The sequence below is a fragment of the Triticum dicoccoides genome, chromosome 5B (genome assembly GCF_002162155.2).
Source record: "Triticum dicoccoides isolate Atlit2015 ecotype Zavitan chromosome 5B, WEW_v2.0, whole genome shotgun sequence".
Lineage (NCBI taxonomy): Eukaryota > Viridiplantae > Streptophyta > Magnoliopsida > Poales > Poaceae > Triticum > Triticum dicoccoides.
In genome coordinates, this window is record NC_041389.1 from 20531139 (window position 1) to 20549264 (window position 18126).

Genomic DNA, 18126 nt, shown 5'->3' on the forward strand with positions numbered 1-18126 from the left:
TGGCCTTGCTCACCAGATGGCCTACTCTGCCTCCAAGATTGCAGTAGCTGGGGCCTCCCAAGAGGGCCGGGCGGGGTGAGGCCCAGTTGCCGCGAGTTATAACTGAGTATGGACGACGAGGACCAGGAATCAGCATGCCATCGTCTCTGTTGCTTTGGCTACGAGCCTGCCACCAGCAAAAAAAGGTTTGGTGAAAACCTTATGTCTTCCTACATGTCCAGGCTGTAAACGCACACATTTGCTAAAGTTTCTCCGGCCCTCTCCTATCCTCTGGCAATAACAATTAAAAAAAATATTTCTTGCAAGGTAGCATCCTTCATATCTTTCCCTTGCATGGCACATGTTTAATGGTTTGCCTATATGACTGTACTTTCTTGCGCTCCATTTCTGGGTATATGTTTCCCATAGATCTACTAGGGGCAGCAATTTTTATTATCATTTTCTGCTGCAACAATGTTGTTTTAGCTAGGTATTACATGCAGTTCTCCTGCATGTTCAGAAAGAAAGTCAATATCATCATGAAAATAAATAGCAGTAATTAGGTCTGAAGCCACCAAGAAATCCAGTACATTGAAAGCGACGTGTACTAAAAGTCAGGTTTAGCACAAACGCACAACAGTTACATAATTTGGGGTCAAATTAAAGAGAATTAGAACTATAATTTAGAAATGTAGAATAATTAATTACAGTGTCAAAATAGATGTGAAAATCATCAAGCCTGTGTTCCTTTAGTACTTCATCTAAGCCAATGTCATTGCCTATCGTATTCATCGAGCAAGATCTCCCTCGACTGGGTAGCGGCATCGTTATAGGGGCAGTGTAGTGAATATCTTGAATAATTTTGTCCGAACTGATAAATCACGTGGTTTTGAGTTCTGGTTGTAATGGAAGATCATTCGTTCCTGTCGTTCCCCGCGCTGGTAGCTACCTATGGAGATCGTCAAGGACGACACGGTCCTTAAGAACTTGTGCAGTTCATGGCCGTGCTGTTCCTGGACGACAAAATGTCCACAGACCCCACTACAATCTAGATTCTGGACAACCTCAAGTACGCCGTCTACTTCATCTTCTACATGATTGTTTCCAAATTTGGATGTGCAACATTAAATTTTAATAGTACTGTTGTTATAATGCGTCTGTGCAACCTTCTCATCTCTTGGGTATTAAGGAAATGTTGGAGGCGTCATTAACAGGTTCTCTCTCTCCATTGTGCTCCCAACATTTACTAGATACACATGTGGCCATTTTTCCTTTAGCGGGAATTGCTATTTGAGCTGATTGTAGGATTAATTCTTTGAGGAAACTAACTATCAGCTATTGTGATTCTTTTAACCTACGTATCACTCCAGAACAATATACTCAGCTCTTCTATCTCCTATCAACTGCAACACTGTTTGGGTCTGTCTCTACATCGATTTTCTTAAAAGTTATTGATGTTGTTATGAAAATTCCTAAGAAGGTACTCCCTCCGCCCGAAAAAACTTGTCCCAAGCTTGTCCCTCAAATGGATGTATCTAGCACTAACTTGGTGCTAGATACATCCATTTGAGGGACAAGCTTTTCCGGACGAACACAACGGTAGTACATATAATTTAAAAAATGTAAGTAAAGAAACACTAATCAAATTAGGGTACATGGGCAGCACATAAGCTCCAACGAGCATAAGCTCAGGAAGACACCATCTAGCTTCCAGCAGAAATTGTTAGGGAGGCATATCCACGTTGTGGAAGGAAGGCGCATACATATTGAAAATATTTTTCAACTATCTTAAAACGGGCCTAATTTCGATACTCGGCATATATAAAGTAGGTATAGGTATTGGTACAGCAACTCAAAGATGTATAAAGTATAAGTGCTGATATTGTTCCCATATATAGAAAGGCAGTCACAATTAAAATGCACCATATGGAGGCCAATAGGATAGGACATATCCACTCTGATGGGGTTTAAAGGACATTAGAAACCAGCAGATTGAATGAACACACTAGAACCAACTTTCACTTGGCTCTACTTCTCCTGTTGTATCTAATAGCAGAGGATCACAACAGATAGGATCCAAGCACACTTGCCCAAATTCACCTAATTTTCCTTTCAATTTTCCCAAATTGTACAAGTCTTCTGTTCAAACGGCAAATAAACTAATTTGCTATGAATCAAGATAATTCAGATCACATAATCCTTGAAGAAATGTCGCATTTTTTTCCTTTCTGCGATCCAAGTGTTTTCTTGTTCCCATGTGTATCTGAAATGAACTATGGAAACTTTAGGTAAACTTATGACATCAACTAAACTACAGTAGTTCTTTTTAGAATAATGAATCAAATATATTCTTATTCCCATCAATAGCACATTTTTCAGAGCATGAACCATGCTCCATAAAATCTACTCCCTCCGTCCCACAATATAAGAGCGTTTTGCAAACTATGTTAGCTTGCAAAACGCTGTTATATTGTGGGACGGAGGGAGTACTATAGAACATTTTCACAGCAAGAATTTTTTTCAAAACTCTCTTTAACGCCTACTAAAATCCCCCCGGATCTACCATGAGAAGGAATCCAATTCCATTTGAACTGAAATCTCCCCTGTATAATCTGAAGAAAGTAACACTACAAAATCCAAAATGTCTCTCAGAAATACTAGTTTCTCTGAGGAATTTCCTTTTAACACTACTACCAATGCCTCTACAATTCCAAAATAGACCTATCATAATTAATATATTTCTTTTGGTTTTCCGACCTCTACCAACTACCTTAGACTTCACACTTAAACATTCAGGCAACCTAAGTTTCTTGTTCTTCCTGTCACTAAACATAAAGTGCCTGGGGGAAATATCCTCTCCCGGATCATCAGAAAGCAGGCAATCAGCCACTTCCTGGAAGCAATCATTCCCAGATTTCTCTTGGGATGAAGCCACACAAGGTTGAGGAGCAGGATTTTTAGTCAATTCTACATAAACATCAAGCCTAGCATTTTCTAAAGATTGAATACCATCTAAATTAATAACAACATCATCCTCAGAATTTCCCAACTCTACATCAAGATTTCGAGCGATGCCATCAAGTTTCTTGTGAGAAGAAGTAAGAACAGATAAGTAACTGGGAGTACCATTGGCGATCTCCAAGTTTTTCACCCTGACATTGTGGATGGCCCTGGCATGCGCAGTATTGTTCAAGTCTTGAGCACCTCCTCATTGTGTTGTCTTGATCATGACCTGCCCTCGAAGAAGTAAACTCATTGTTCTCCACACCAGGTTCAGAAATCTGACATTTGTTGGTTTCATTCGAGATCATCTCTATATGCCTTACTGTCAATGCCCTCCAGCTCATCCGGAATTTGATCAGAGATTCTGCTCCCACTATCTTGAGATGTGATAGTGTCATCAGCACCATCAGAAAGGGAGTTGGTGCCATGTTCATTATCCAGAGCAGCCGGCTCCTCTTTATACTGCCTCTGAAAATTAGCCTTTTGCTGCTCTTTGAGCAGTTGTCCTCTGAGTCGTTTCTCCTGTTTTTGCTGAAGGAAAATATTCATCCTCCTCTCCGCTTCCAGTTGCACTTGTTTATCAAGGTCTTCCTTGCGAATAATCTGAACCTTCTTGACCACCTACATCCTCAGGCTTGTCTGACCATGTTGTAGAATCCCACATGCTACATGTGCCAGCGGTCTCTTGAGTTGTAGGCAGTTCAGGAAGCTGATCACAACATCTTCCCTTCTTAAAAGGCCTGCAATCATTTCAGCTGTAGGGAGAGCCATAAAAAGTTTTTCATCAAAGCATCAACTTTTCGGCCTAAATGCAGCTTCGGTTTGAGCCATATATACCCAAGAAAAACTCCACCATGATACATCTCGGCACTGAATTTGCCTGGCACAACACCTGCATTGCAGCAAAATACAGAAAATCAGCGGTTCAATTCTGATACATTGATACAGCATGCAAAATTCTGTCCAATTTGTATACACTGCAACAACAACAACAACAACATGTAGAGCTGATCCTTCAAAAAAGAAGAAACATGTAGAGCTCAGTTCCATCCAGACAATCAGCCAAGCGTGAGGAGGATAGGCTAGCCCTAGCCCGGAGCGGCGCCACCGGCGGCTAGGCTCTTAAGCACAGCAAAGTCGAGATCGCTCGGAGTGACCTGGGGGTTGGGGTTTGGGTGGAGGGGTTGTCCCACACCAATCCTACAAGCAGACCAGGTCGCCGCCGGCCGCCGGCCGCCGCCCGCAGCTCGATCTCGCCGCCTCTCTCTCTCTCTCTCTCTCTCTCTCTCTCTCTCGCCTCGGTTTCAGGGTTGGGCTCGGGCCGGTGGGCACCCGGAAGCGGTCGCTGCCTGACGCGCGATGCCTTTGCAACGGCGACGCCGCCCAACTCAAAATAAAAATAAATCCGACCGCCAGCAAAATAAAGGAATCCCCAGAATAATTTCACCGGCCAGCAGAATAGACTCGCCGCCGGCAGCTCGATCTCATCTCAAAATAAACCCTCCAGAAACAAATTCAGGCTTTCTCGAAACAAAAACAGCAACTAAAACTAACTGCAACTACAAAATTCAGCAAGCCAGCATTCACAAATTAAATGAACCCCTCCAGAAACTGAAACAAATACTCCCCCAAAACTAACTGCAATTCAGAAAAAGGCATTGTCCTCCAAATTCAACTACCAAAAGGCTTCTACCTCCGACAATAGAACCAAACATCCTGATTAAGACTAAGACTATGAATTTACAGATTCCATCATAAGAAAAGCACATCTGCTCTCCTCCACATCCACCTCACTGTCATTTACACAAAATGGATTGCTCCTACACATTATCTATCGTCTGACTCTGAACTGAATGATCTTCACACCTAGCCGGCTCTGGTTTCTGAACCCTCTCTGCACATTGTCATCTGACACTGAACTGAATGATCTTCACACGTTGTCAGCTATGGCTTCTGAACCCTCTCTACACATTATCTCTGAACTGAATGATCTTTACACGTAGCCAGCTCTGGTTTCTGAACCCTCTCTACTCAGAATCTGACAGATCAGAAATTGCTCCCCTAGGCAGCAGATGCCCTTCCCGACGCATACATCTGTAGTTCCGGAGAGTTGCCAAAGCTCCTGGAGGCTGCTCAGTGTCTTGCTGGGGTACAATGCAAAGGGCAGGGAAGAATTCCTTGCATTTGGCGAGGAACTCAACTCGGCTGTCGGGGAGAGCTCCGGCATTGAGGGCCTTGACCAGGTACACGAAAGCAGCACTGCCTGACGATATCCAGACCACCGAGCGATTTGAGGCGGCACCTGTTTTTGTCAGCAAGTGCTCAAGCATCGCCGGGCTGATGCTCCCAGCTTTGCCATCCAAGTTGAAGACCCAGAGCTTACCCTTAGCAGGCCACCCCTTGGGATCAGAGACTGTAAGCTCCATTCTAGCGCCTGCGCTGACAGCCAGATCATGGCAAGCTCTCTCATAGGTGTTGGTCCTCACCTCTGAGCTGAATGTCAGCTCCACAGAAACAACCCCCCACAATGGGAAAAGCTCTGAAAGTTCGGCTGATATTTGTGTCTGCACGTTGAGCCGATCGACAGTCACCTTTCTGATATTGACATCCGACCTTGCTGGATCCTCAGAAGCGCCATCCGATACCCCATACACCAGACCATGGTACTTGATGAGCGGAGCAAATGGTTTCTCACGCACGAGGAGCTCGCGGAAGCAATGCAGTGTTAAAAGTGCATCTGAACCGGCAGTATGTTCTCTGCCGATTCTTTCTACTCTGAGCTCCCGAGCCAATGCTTTCAGACCGGAGCATGATGCCTTAGTGCAGATCCCGTGCCTGTGAAATATCTTCAAGTCATAGTTATTCGGGAAGGCATTTGCGACAAAATTGAGAAACTGCACACGCTCTTCAGGCATTCTTTGGCTGCCTTGCAGCCCTCTCAGCAAATAACCAAAATCAGCGAAGCCTTGATAGGTGATCCATGTTATTCTGTTGTTGTTGAGAAGACCAGAACCATTGAGCCACTGGATGAATGGTTCAAGCTCTATCCCTCTGTCAAAAAGATCGTTAAGCTTGAATCCAGCCTGCTTCAGAAATTTGACTTTGTCGCTGTCACTTGGCCTTGTCGTGGAATCGAACATAACATTGAACTCATATGTCACTAGCTGTTCGAAGCTCCAGTTCTTGGCTATAACAAGCCCAACTTGAACTAGATCTCCGTTATCGACGCTCACACGCATGTCGGAATACCCCTCTTCCGGAGACTGTGGCTCAGTCCATGGGCGCCACGGGCCATCTTGAGCACAAAACTCCGCATCCATGCCAATCAAAATATCCTCCCGGCTTGTCATTAAGGTCTGAATTTCAGCCACTGTTTTGTCGAAGTTATGCCCCCACACGGAGACAAACTTGAGGGGGGAGATGCTTTCAGTCATGGCAGCGGTGGTGGTCAATGAACCTGCAAAACAACGACGATAGTAAAGACGCGTGCACAAAGATTTTTATTGATAGAAACATCGATCCACGGTGCTGGATAATTAAGCAATCCTTTGCATGGCATGGATGTTCACGAGAAACAGGGATGCAAGGAATTTTAAAAACAGTGGAGCTGCTAAGATTGTATTGATAGAGGAGGACGCACAGATTGATCAATGAGAGAGACTGAACTTGTGAATTGGGGTTGCACTATATATAATGTGATGAAATAAAGGGTGTGGTTTCCCCTGCACAACGTGCGGTACTGCAACTCAAATATTCTTGCAGCGATCCCACTAGTACATTTCCACGACGGAGCTTGATCTTAATTAGCTGGTACACTGGTGAGAACAAGCATTACATTGACACTTTCTACAAGGAAAAAGTTAAAGCTTTTTTGAACTTGATTCAGCTTTTAATCATGTTATGTATCTATGTCAATTAACACAAAGGGCAATCTCTATCAATTAATTTTCTGATAGTGAAGCATCCATGTCCAGAATCCCAGATGCCAACTTAAGCATGTGTACATGCAGGGAACGACACCGTGAACTCTGAACCCTTAGTTTTCAGCTTCCGCGCAAAATGTACTACTGAACCTATCCACACTTCCATCTCAAGAAAAAAAAGGAGTTCATCAAGACTTAAAAAAAAAGGAAAGGGGTTATGCCCGGTTCAAAAAAAAAAATTGCTCTGTGGCAGGCAGTCGATCATTGATTACATTTTTAGAGGGAAGATTCAGTTACCAGGATTGAAACCACGAGTTCACAGCGTCAGGTTTTACAACACACGGACGGGGGATCGACATCAAGTCGCCCCAGTTAACAGAGTTATAAACTCAGGACCAAAATAGAACACACAGGGCATTTATACAAGTTTTTCAGACCATCACATAGGCACAGACGGGGGATCCTTCGGGTGAGCAGGATCCATGGCGGGGCCGGCGGCGGCGGCGCTCAAAGAACCTGAGAAACAACGACGTGGTGACCTGAAGAAGAAGAAGAAGAAGCGCAAGGCTTGTTGTGTTTGATGCACTAGGACTAGGAGGGATGAACTAGGCGGGGCGCAATCTTTTCGATCGTATATATAGGTCCGGCTACGCAACGGGGCGCCCTTCCCATCCTCCGCTACACCAAAGCGGTAAGTCGGTAAATAGGGGTGGCAAGCCGATCGAGAGCACCGCTGCACGATCAAAGTGGTTTTCTTCACTTAGTTTCTTCATTCAGATAGCCACTGTGGTTTTTTTGAGCTAGTTTGCTCTCGGCTATTTTTTGTAAGCACTAGCTAGTGTCTACGTAGTACAGCAAGAAAGTTTCTTCAGATAGCATCGCCACTTATACTAGTGTATGTACAAGGATCTGAAGAAAGTGGGTTTGTATTCTATCTGACGAAACTGAACAATTGACATTTATACTGTACTTGTACAAGGAACGGTTTTCCTTCTCGCCTCATCTCTCGATTCTCATCTCATCTGAGTGTGTGAGCTCCATTCGGTCGACCTACATGCCTTGGATCCTCTCCTTAGAGCTCCCACGGTGCGTATCGCCTTCGATTGCATTGCATTGCAGCCCGTCGATGCGAACCTCGCCGCGGCCGGAGAGGAAGCTGCCGTCGCCTCTTAGACATGTATCGCCGCCATATGCCTTCCGGAGCTCACTCCCGTCGCCGCCGACGGCTGCATCACCGCCGCGCCGTCGCTACTCTGTTTCCGCGCCTAGGCAATTCAAATAGAACCTGTGGCCCCCACCCGCCAGTGACTCGCAAGATAATAATCTGGAAAGGTACGCTGGTTGGCGTATTCGTATAATACGCCACCGGCGTGGCCCGTTCTGGAAATTCTGCTTAAATGGGAATAAATCATTTGTTGACCAAACTTTGACCTCCTAAACCACAACTCCAAACTTTGACCTCACAAATGATTTGCGATATTTTTCATTTGAACCCCTCCTCAAAGTGGTGTTTTTTGGGAGCTGCCTAAGTATTGTATTGTTGGCCTTTATGGTCATTTAAAAAAATGGATTCATTCAATTTATCCAGACAAGGATTTGCTTTGTGGTGAAGAACAGCAAGCCTTTGAACGCTACCCTGATCAAGGCAAGCCATGACATCCTATGAACCAAGCTTGACTAGGGAGTTATATGCATTTTGGTTAACATTTCGACCATGGTTTATGGATGCATTACTCTTCTTTGACCTTTGATGTATGATAGACATGCTAGTGCATCGTGATACTATGTCGAATAGATAATACAGAAGCAAATTCATGATCACTTCAAATTAGAATGATTTTCCCAAATGATAAGTCCCAGACGGCGGCCATGGTCGACGCAGGCCGCCTCTTCAGGGCTTCGACGGCGGCCATGGTCGACGCAGGCCGCCTCTTCAGGCATCTCGTCGTTCGTGCTGTGTGATGACAGGCATCTCGTCCATGTTTTTTTTTGCATCCTCGCTGCTGCCCCGCGCCACTTTCGTGCCCGACGTCCGTGCCCGGAGGCTCACTGAGCTCGCATTTGAGCTCTTTGTGAGCCATTGTGCCTTCCCTCTCCTTTTCCCGCCGTTTCGCATGGTGTAGCAAGTCACTAATTTGCCATGCCATTTGTACAAGACATTTTTTTTGTCTAGGGAGCTCCTGGTTTATGAATTGCCATGCGAACATCACACATCTAATCTGGTTCTTGCCATCATAACTTATTGCCATGCCTCCATTTTCCATGGCAAATTTCAGTTTTTTTTTCTAAGTTTGATATTAAGATTCACACATCATGGCAATTTTTGTGTAATATAGGGTGTTGCTTTGTTTACATATAGTTTACAGAAACTATGATGTGTTTTTTTGGTGGAATAGATGCATCCTGGTGTATGTGGAATAGATGCCACCAAAGTAGATAAATGTAGATATCGTTTTTCATGAAACTATGATGTGTTCTTGCCATGGCAATTTCACATGTATTGACACGATAAATTTTGGGACCATTGTCACATGGCAAATTTAATTCAAACACCATGGCAAAAAAAGTGATGGTATAGATTACGAAACTATGATGTGTTTTTTCCATGGTAACTTTAACATGTATTGGCCGATAAATTTTGGGACCATCGTCAAATGGCAAATGTACCTTTTGGCCTTCTATAAAACACGACAAATTGTGAAAGTTTCTTAAAACATGGCAGTCGGGCAACAAGGGCCACGAGGAGGGTACGCAGTGGCCAAATTTGATATAAAAAATAGCATGGCAAATTTGATTATGCATTTGCCATGGCAATTTGAATCATTTTTTTGTTTTGGTTTATTATTCACATACATGGCGATTTTGATAAAAATAGCATGGCAATTTTGAGTATGCATTTGCCATGGCAATTTTGAATCATTTATTTGTTTTGTGTTATTATTCACATGCATGCCAATTTATTACGCAAAACACGGCAATTTTGATAAAAACAATAGCATGGCAATTTTGAGTATGCATTTCCCATGGCAATTTTGAATCGTTTATTTTGTTTTGTGTTATTATTCACATGCATGTCAATTTTATTACGCAAAGGATGGCAATTTTGAGTATGCATTTGCCATGACAATTTTGAATCGTTTATTTTGTTTTGTGTTATTATTCACACGCATGGCAATTTTATTACGCAAAAGATGGCAATTTTGATAAAAATAGCATGGCAATTTTGAGTACGCATTTGCCATGGCAATTTTTGAATTGTTTATTAGTTTTCTGTTATTATTCACATGCATGGCAATTTTACTACGCAAAAGATGGCAATTTTGATTAAAAAATAGCATGGCAATTTTGATTACGCATTTGCCATGGCAATTTTGAATCATTTATTTGTTTTGTGTCATTATTCACATGCATGGCAATTTTATTACGCAAATGGAAATTTTGATAAAAAATAGCATGTCAATTTGTGTATGCATTTGACATGGCAATTTTGAATTGTTTATTTGTTTTGTGTTATTATTCACATGCATGGCAATTTTATTACGCATAAGATGGCTATTTTGAGTATGCATTTGCCATGGCAATTTTGAATTGTTTAACAACAAAACAATTTTTGCCATGGGAGAATCTTACAACATTTTCCATGACATGGCAAATAAAACTTAAAATGCCATTACAAAGCATGTCATTTTAGTAAAAATCACGTACATTTTTTCATCTGTTGCCATCTTTTTTTGTTGATACAGCAAAAATGTAAGGAATTTTTCATCTTTTTTTGTTGACATGGCAAATGTCACTACACCGCCATGGCAATTATTCATCCCCACACATCTTCATGTATTGTAGTAAAAACCCTGTACATTTTTTGAGTCTACATTTTCTGTTGCCACCACGTGCAAATGTATTTATTTTCCTTGAACTTTTTCGTTTGTGCCACTTGCATATTTAAAAGGATATTTTTGAACCATTTTGGGGATTTTCTAGTAGTATATTGTTTTCAATGCAATTTTGAACAAGTTTATTTTGGACTTTTTCTTTTGAACTATTTAGTTTTTTTGGACCATTGCAATTTTTTCCAGAGCACGGCAATTTCTAGCCTTTATTAGTCACAGCCAAAAACAAGGCAAGTGTGCCTTTTATTTCTTTGTATCTTTTCCATACCGAAAGGCCTGTAGGCCATGATGAGAGGATGTTCGGGTTGGGTTTTATCTGGTCGAATGCTTCCGACAATCGATTGTTCGATCAATGCCTTCCTACGATCAAACGACTCGTTCGGTCCAGGGGTCATCGTGCCACACATGTGGTAGATATCGGCATCCATGATTTAACATTGGTATGTTAACCATGGAAAGAATTGCTAAATTATTGATACACCATTGTTGCACATCATTTGTTCACATAGATCAAAATATAAATGATCTTGAAGGAATAATTATAATGAACTTCAAGTAAGGAACATAATCTCCTTCATCAATGTGGTCGAGTCATAGTGTCACTAAACTAAACTAAACTAAACACTACTATAGAATCAAACAACATCGACCGACCAAAGCATATAATCACCGACTGGTTTTTGGTCGGTCAGTACCTTGTGGTCAATGATGACATTGTCAATGTTGTTGGTCGGTCAGTGCCTTGGGCTCAATGATGACATTGTCAACACTGACCGGCCAGTTGGTCGGTTAGTGATGATAGTTTTGGCCGGTCAGTGTCTTGGGGTCAATGATGAGATTGTCAACACTGACCGGCCAGTTGGCCTGTTAGTGTGCCAGTTGGCCGGTCGGTGATGATAGTTTTGGTCAGTCACTGATGTGCTTCCGAGGGGGAAAAATTAGCATGTACATTACATAAACCAAAAGGCATATGTCTATAAGCATAAATTCCCAAAGGACTGCTACTTGTGAGCTTCGTTGGGATTTCCCGTGAAGAGGAATGGTGAAGCTAGCTAATAAGTATTTTCCTCAGTGAGAACCAAGGTTTATCGAACCAAAAGGGGAACCACGCAGATCCTAGTGAATAGTATCCACACACACAATAGCAAATACTTGCACCCAACACGGGCAAGAGGGTTGTCAATCCCCTTGAACTCGTTACTTGCAAGGATCAAATCTGGTAATGGTAGATTGATAAATTGCAAAAACAAAGTAAAGGATAATAAATTGTGGCACCCCGGCTCAGAGAAACCGGTTTACCTTGCATTGTCAGCCCAGAGATCAAGTCTTCTGGCAACACACAACAACTTGGTACAGAAAACAACCATTTTATTGATCTCTTGCGGATATATAGGTTCATATATTACACAACAGTCGAGGCCAAGCGGCAAGCACGGTGCGGCTACACTTATGTACATTATTTAGAAGATACTCGGGGGCCTCGACTATAAAGGAAACTCTTACTCGGCAGCGGAACACCAAAGTAGCGGGACTCCACTCCACAAGGACACTGCTGGGACACGGTTTAGATCGCGACGAACCGAATGACATCAACTCCTGGTACGGCTTCTCGTGCACCTGGCATGACACGCCAGGTGAGTACTTTGAATGTACTCGCAAGCTCATAGTAAAAAAAGCAAATACGGCACAATAACAAGGCATTTAGCAAGTTAATGTATGAGCATGAGCATGATACTATCTTCCATGAAGTGTTCATGAATCATGAGCACGGTCCCATGAAGTGTTTGAATATGTAGGCTTTGTAGGGTCGTGTCTCCTTGGAGTGATCGTCATTCGAGCTACCTCTACTTCCTCTACACCCGAGTCGGTGAGCTAAAAGTCAACCTCCTCCTTCTCTACTCCTCGGTGTTGAATAGAGTAGAACTAGAGTAAAAATATATTGAAATGTTTTTGTCAATATTGAACCATTGAAATGCAATGAGCACCAGTTTATGCTCATGTGGGAAAATCCGAGTGGCCTATGTTTTGTGGAGTGTTGATTCATTTTCATTCCGGCAAATTTCAGGCGCTCGATATGTCCTATTTTAGCAAAGGTCATGCCGGGTTTTGCTGTGAATTTAAGCATGACTTGTGCTAGAATATGTAGGAAATATTGAGTGCCCCAAATTTGCTAGAACGAGAATTAAACGACATTTCGAGCTGACTTTAAGTCTGTCAGGGCTCCATACATATATGAGAGAAGAAGAATGCCGATTGTTGTCGTGGGGGTCGCCTCTCCTTCTTCTCTTTGTGCTAGAACTTTGTTATGCACTAGGGGAAGAAGGATTAGCGACCATCAACGATGGTTGAAAAATTGGTGAGGGACTGTCCACCATACATGATGATGCGGAGCATCCCAAGGTCATCCCCATGGACCTACCATCGTCTCACCAAGTGCCTAGTGGACCCATGACACGAGCACATGCAAGAGCTCTCGAAACCGAGGTGACATCTCTCCTCTCACAACTCCACTTCGATGAACATGAGACATGGATACTACCTCAAACGAAGACACTTTGCATACTTAGGTACCTTGGAGAAGCTAAGGAGCAAGGCGGATCGGAAGGAGAAGATGGACGCGAAGAAGGACAAGAAGAAGAGCTGCCGAAGAAACTCCAACCACTGGACGACCGGTCTGGACCGGACGTCCAGCGCCTGAAGCCCAACCTGGCCATGTCCCAGGCTACAGCGAGCGGACGTCCGGCCGGGACCAGACGACTGGCCACACTCTCCAGCGAGCGGACGACCGACAAGGACCGGACGTCCGGCGTATCCGCACCCGAGCCAAAATTAGCGGAAGTCCGAAGTCACCGGACGTCCAGCGTCTCCTTCACAGAACGGATTTAGCAGAAGTCCGATGCCTCCGGACGTCCGGTCATCCGCGAGCCACCGGACGATCGGTCCCCAGCGGACGTCCGGTACCTGTATGCGCACAGTTTCAGGCCGAAGCCCATGTACCCCTTCACTTCGCCCCTCTTTTGCACTAAGACTATAAATAGACCTCTCCCTCCTCCTAGTCAGGGTTAGCATTGGTTTAGCTCATATGTGAGGATAGCTTTTGCTCATCCGTACGGATCATCTCCTCGAGAGAGACCGCGGCCCCTCTACGGAGAAGATCCCTTGGATTCAAGACCCCCTCTTGGGTGGCCCCATCAAGACCTCCTCACGAAGAAGAACCGGTTACCGCTTGTATCGTCCTTTGTTGGATTCGGATCGTGTATTTCCCTTTGTGTTTCGAGGATCTAGCGCATGTGTAATCGAATCTTGTTGGTTTGAGTGCTTCTCTCATGTTTCCCCTCGTGATTCTCCTCGTGTTCTTCGTGTTCTTGGTAGGATTCCCCTCCAAACATGAAAGATTGGCCTCTAGGGCTCTACCCTACATCATCTTGATATCATGAGCCACGTTGATCATGTTTTTGGAGCCCCTACCCCGTGTTTTCTAGCTTGATTTTGTTGATTTTGTCCTAAATCCGAAAATCCCCACCAAAAATAGCCCCCAATTTTTTTTGTGATTTGTTGGTGTGATGAAGTTTTGTTGGATTTGATCCATGGATTTGTGTTGCCACGTGTGGATCTAGCTTTCCCCACCCTCTCCACCCTTTTCCATCCACAAAATCGCTCGAATTTGACCTCTCCACCATCTTCCTCCACGAAATCGAGCTGTTCATCCCGTGCCCGAATCGCCCAGGCATCGGACGACCGGGCTCCACCGGACATCCGGCGACCGGACAACCGGCAACTTCGGACGTACGTTAAACCCTGACAAAACTGAAAATTTTCAGTTCGGCCTCCACCATCGCTCCACTTTCCACCACCTGTTGCACACACCTATACCATCACAGCTTCCCACATACACCACCATCGCATACCCGTTCCGCACTCCGACACGTTTGACACGTTTTAGTCTTTGAGAATTTGAGTTGTGCTTCATCATTTCCTACGGTGTTTTGGCTAACTAGGAAAGATTCGACATCGACATCACCGCCACTCATCTGCGCCAAGGACTACTATGAATGGCTACATCATTTTGGTATCATCTTGGTATTGTGATATCATCATACTTGCTTGCATTTGCATTGATAACCCCATAGCCTTACTTTTGCATTGCTTACCCATCGAGACTAGCCATTGAGTATTGCCAGCAACATGACTTGTGCACATTAGTGATCATACCTCCCATTGCATACATACCATATCATAGCGGTACATATCTTGGTATCATCTTTTGTGTCACAAAGTTGTCATCGCATAGACAATTGCTATCTTGGTTCGTGAAGTTTTGCATGAGAAAAGAGCTCAAAAGTGAAAGAGCCAAACAAGCTTTTACGCAAAGAGGGAAAGATAAGCAAAGGAGCTTATAAGAAAGAATCTTAGCATCATACTACATTAAGATTGTCATACTCGATCATCTTGGATCATACCATTGGAATACCATACATATAGCATACTTGGGATAGAAGTCGTTGCATTTTTGCTTAGTAGGTTGTGCACAAGTTCGTATCCGCCTATTGTGCAATCGTGCTAGTGTCTCTCTAGTATTGTGCAACAAGAGCATTTTCATGGATTCCACATTTTGGCTCATTTTTGGTTTGCGCAATCCCACTTATCTATTTGTGTGTGTGTTTCCGTGTACCACTACTTGCTTGGTCTACTTGTTGCATTTGCAAATTTGTGAATCTTTTCCAACATTATTGAAGCTCACTTACAATTGCATCAAATTTTGTGCCACCATCCTAACCAAGCTCGACCATAAGCTTTTACTTGTGTAGGTGTGAGAAACCGACAAGAATTGGTACCAATTGTGCTATTTCCTTGTTATACATTGAGTGATATTTGATCCATCTTCAACATCGGTCAAGGTACATTTGGTATTGGTTCTTCTTGTTCTCCAACTCACATATTTGCTTGAAATGATGGATAGGCCAAGTTCCTCTACCAACCTACTAGCCCTTGAGAACGACGACGATGTGAACAACTATGTCACCAAGCTACACCTATTTGGCATGCAACGAGCCTTGCATCAAGAGCAACTAGCAATGAGTGACTGCATCGACAACCTTGCCACCGACTTGCGACTCTCCGAGCAATGCACAAGAGACTACTTCGACAACAAGCTCGACAAACACAAGCACGAGAATGATGCAAGGATGGACGAGATTCGTGCCTTGTCGGTCAACCACTCTTCTACAACTTGGTCCTACTCAAGAAGGAGCCGCTCAAGTCGACACTCCGACGACACTATCTCTGGCTCAAGTACCCCGACATCGAATACTCTTCGTCGTGCCGCGCGTCAAGATCGTCAAGCCAACCGCAACCCTCTACACTACACCGACTCTCAAGAGCATCGACATCGTCAAAACCGAGCTACATTCGCGCAAGCACAAGAATGGCAACGTCAACGCCAACAAGAACAAGAGGAGCGAGCGCGCTAACACCAAGATGCACAAGATGCCGAGGCACAATGACAAGAACAACAACTCTGTGAAGCTCAAGCACTTGAGGCGCAACGTGCCCTTCGAGATTCCAGTCATGACATAGCCAACCGAGGCCGACAAGCTCGTCTACATCAAGAAGCACTTCGCGACGAAGCTCAAGAAAGGATTTACCAAGCATGCATGCATCGACAAGCTCCTCTACAAGCTCGACAAGCTCCTCCACAAGCTCACCAAGAACATAAAGTTCAACAAGAGCTTGAACACAACGGAAATCCTCCAAGACAAGAGCAACATGAGGTCGACAACCCTCCTCGTCAAGAGCAACATGAGTTTTTCAATCCTCAACGACATGGGCGTCATCATCCCCGACCCCAACACAATGAAGAGCAATGATATGGCAAGCTAAAGTTCACCATGCCCAAGTTCACCGGAAGCAATGACCCCGAAGAGTACATATCATGGGCATTGAAGGTTGACAAAATCTTCCGCTTGCACAATTATGAAGAAGAAAAGAAGATCGCGATGGCATCCCTTGAATTTCAAGACTACGTCCTCATTTGGTGGGAACAAGTCATTGAGCGCCGAGAGACAAGAGGTGAACCACCCATCACTACTTGGGCGCAAATGAAGGATGTCATGAGAGCACGATTCGTGCCCAACTACTACAACCGCGACCACTTCAAGAAACTCCAACTCCTCAAGCAAGGAACCAAGAGCGTTGAAGAGTACCACAAGGAAATGGAGATTGCCATGATAAGAGCAAATGTCACGGAAGATGATGAGCAAACTATGGCACGTTTCTTGAATGGACTCAATCATCCTATCAAGAAGATCGCCGAATTCCAACCATACTCGAACCTCATCGAGCTCGTGCACCAAGCCACCAAAGCGGAAAGCCAAGTGCAAGACAACCTCAAGTACACAAAGTTTTCATCCAAGTCCTATGGCTTCTCCAACAATCAAGCTTCAACGACTCAAACACCTTCAACCTCAACAAAGCCATCTACGAGCAACGACGACAAGTCAAGTTACAAGAAAGCTTCGACAACCTCAAGTCGTCCTCCTACTACAAGCAACTTCAAGCCGAAAGCTTCATCATCATCTACCCCAACCGATGAGACCATCAAGACAAGTTCCTTCAAATGCTTCACATGCGGCGGCCGAGGCCACAAGTCCTTTGAGTGCACAAACAAGTGCACCATGATCCGCAACGACGACGGAACCTACGACTCTATGAGTGAAGGAGAAATGGAAGCCCTTGAGCAAGTGGCCATGCACTGGCAAGTGAACCACTACTGGAAACTGGGAATTTGCCATCAGCCAGCTCTTTGCCATCTGCCAGCTGATGGCAAAGAACGTCTTTGCCATCTGCTTATAAAAAATAGATGGCAAAGAACTGACAGACGGCAAAGAACATGGTTGCCATCAGCCATTTCTTTGCCATCTGCTAGTGGATGGCAAATAATCTTTGCCATCTGCCAGCAGATGGCAAAGAGGTGGGTAGGGGTCCAGTGATGTAACGGCCTGTCAACCCACCTCTTTGCCATCTGCCAGCAGATGGCAAAGAATCTTTACCATCTGTTGGCAGATGGCAATGAAGTGGGTGGTGCCCAATGGATGACGGCGCTGTAACGGCCCAGTAGCCCCACCTCTTTGCCATCTGCCAGCCGCTGGCTGATGGCAAAGATATGGGCCTTTGCCATCCGCTGGCTGATGGCAAAGAGGTCTCTTCTAAAAAAAATTGTCCTCCCCTCTCTCCCAGCCCGACCCCTCCCCCTCTCTCTCTCTCCCAGCCCGGCCCCACCCCTCTCTCTCTCCGCACCTCACCCACCCACCACTTGTCAAAAAAACCCAACC

The 18126-nt window shown here is 44.4% G+C and overlaps 1 protein-coding gene across 1 annotated transcript in view; it reads left to right on the forward strand.

Moving 5' to 3' along the window:
- Positions 1 to 7387: 7387 nt before the first annotated feature.
- The window catches only part of LOC119308919, a 13208-nt gene continuing 2469 nt past the window's right edge, over positions 7388 to 18126 (forward strand). Inside the window, exon 1 of the mRNA XM_037585076.1 lies at positions 7388 to 7480. Coding sequence (XP_037440973.1) covers positions 7388 to 7480 — 93 coding nt within the window. The remainder of the gene's footprint in view (positions 7481 to 18126) is intronic.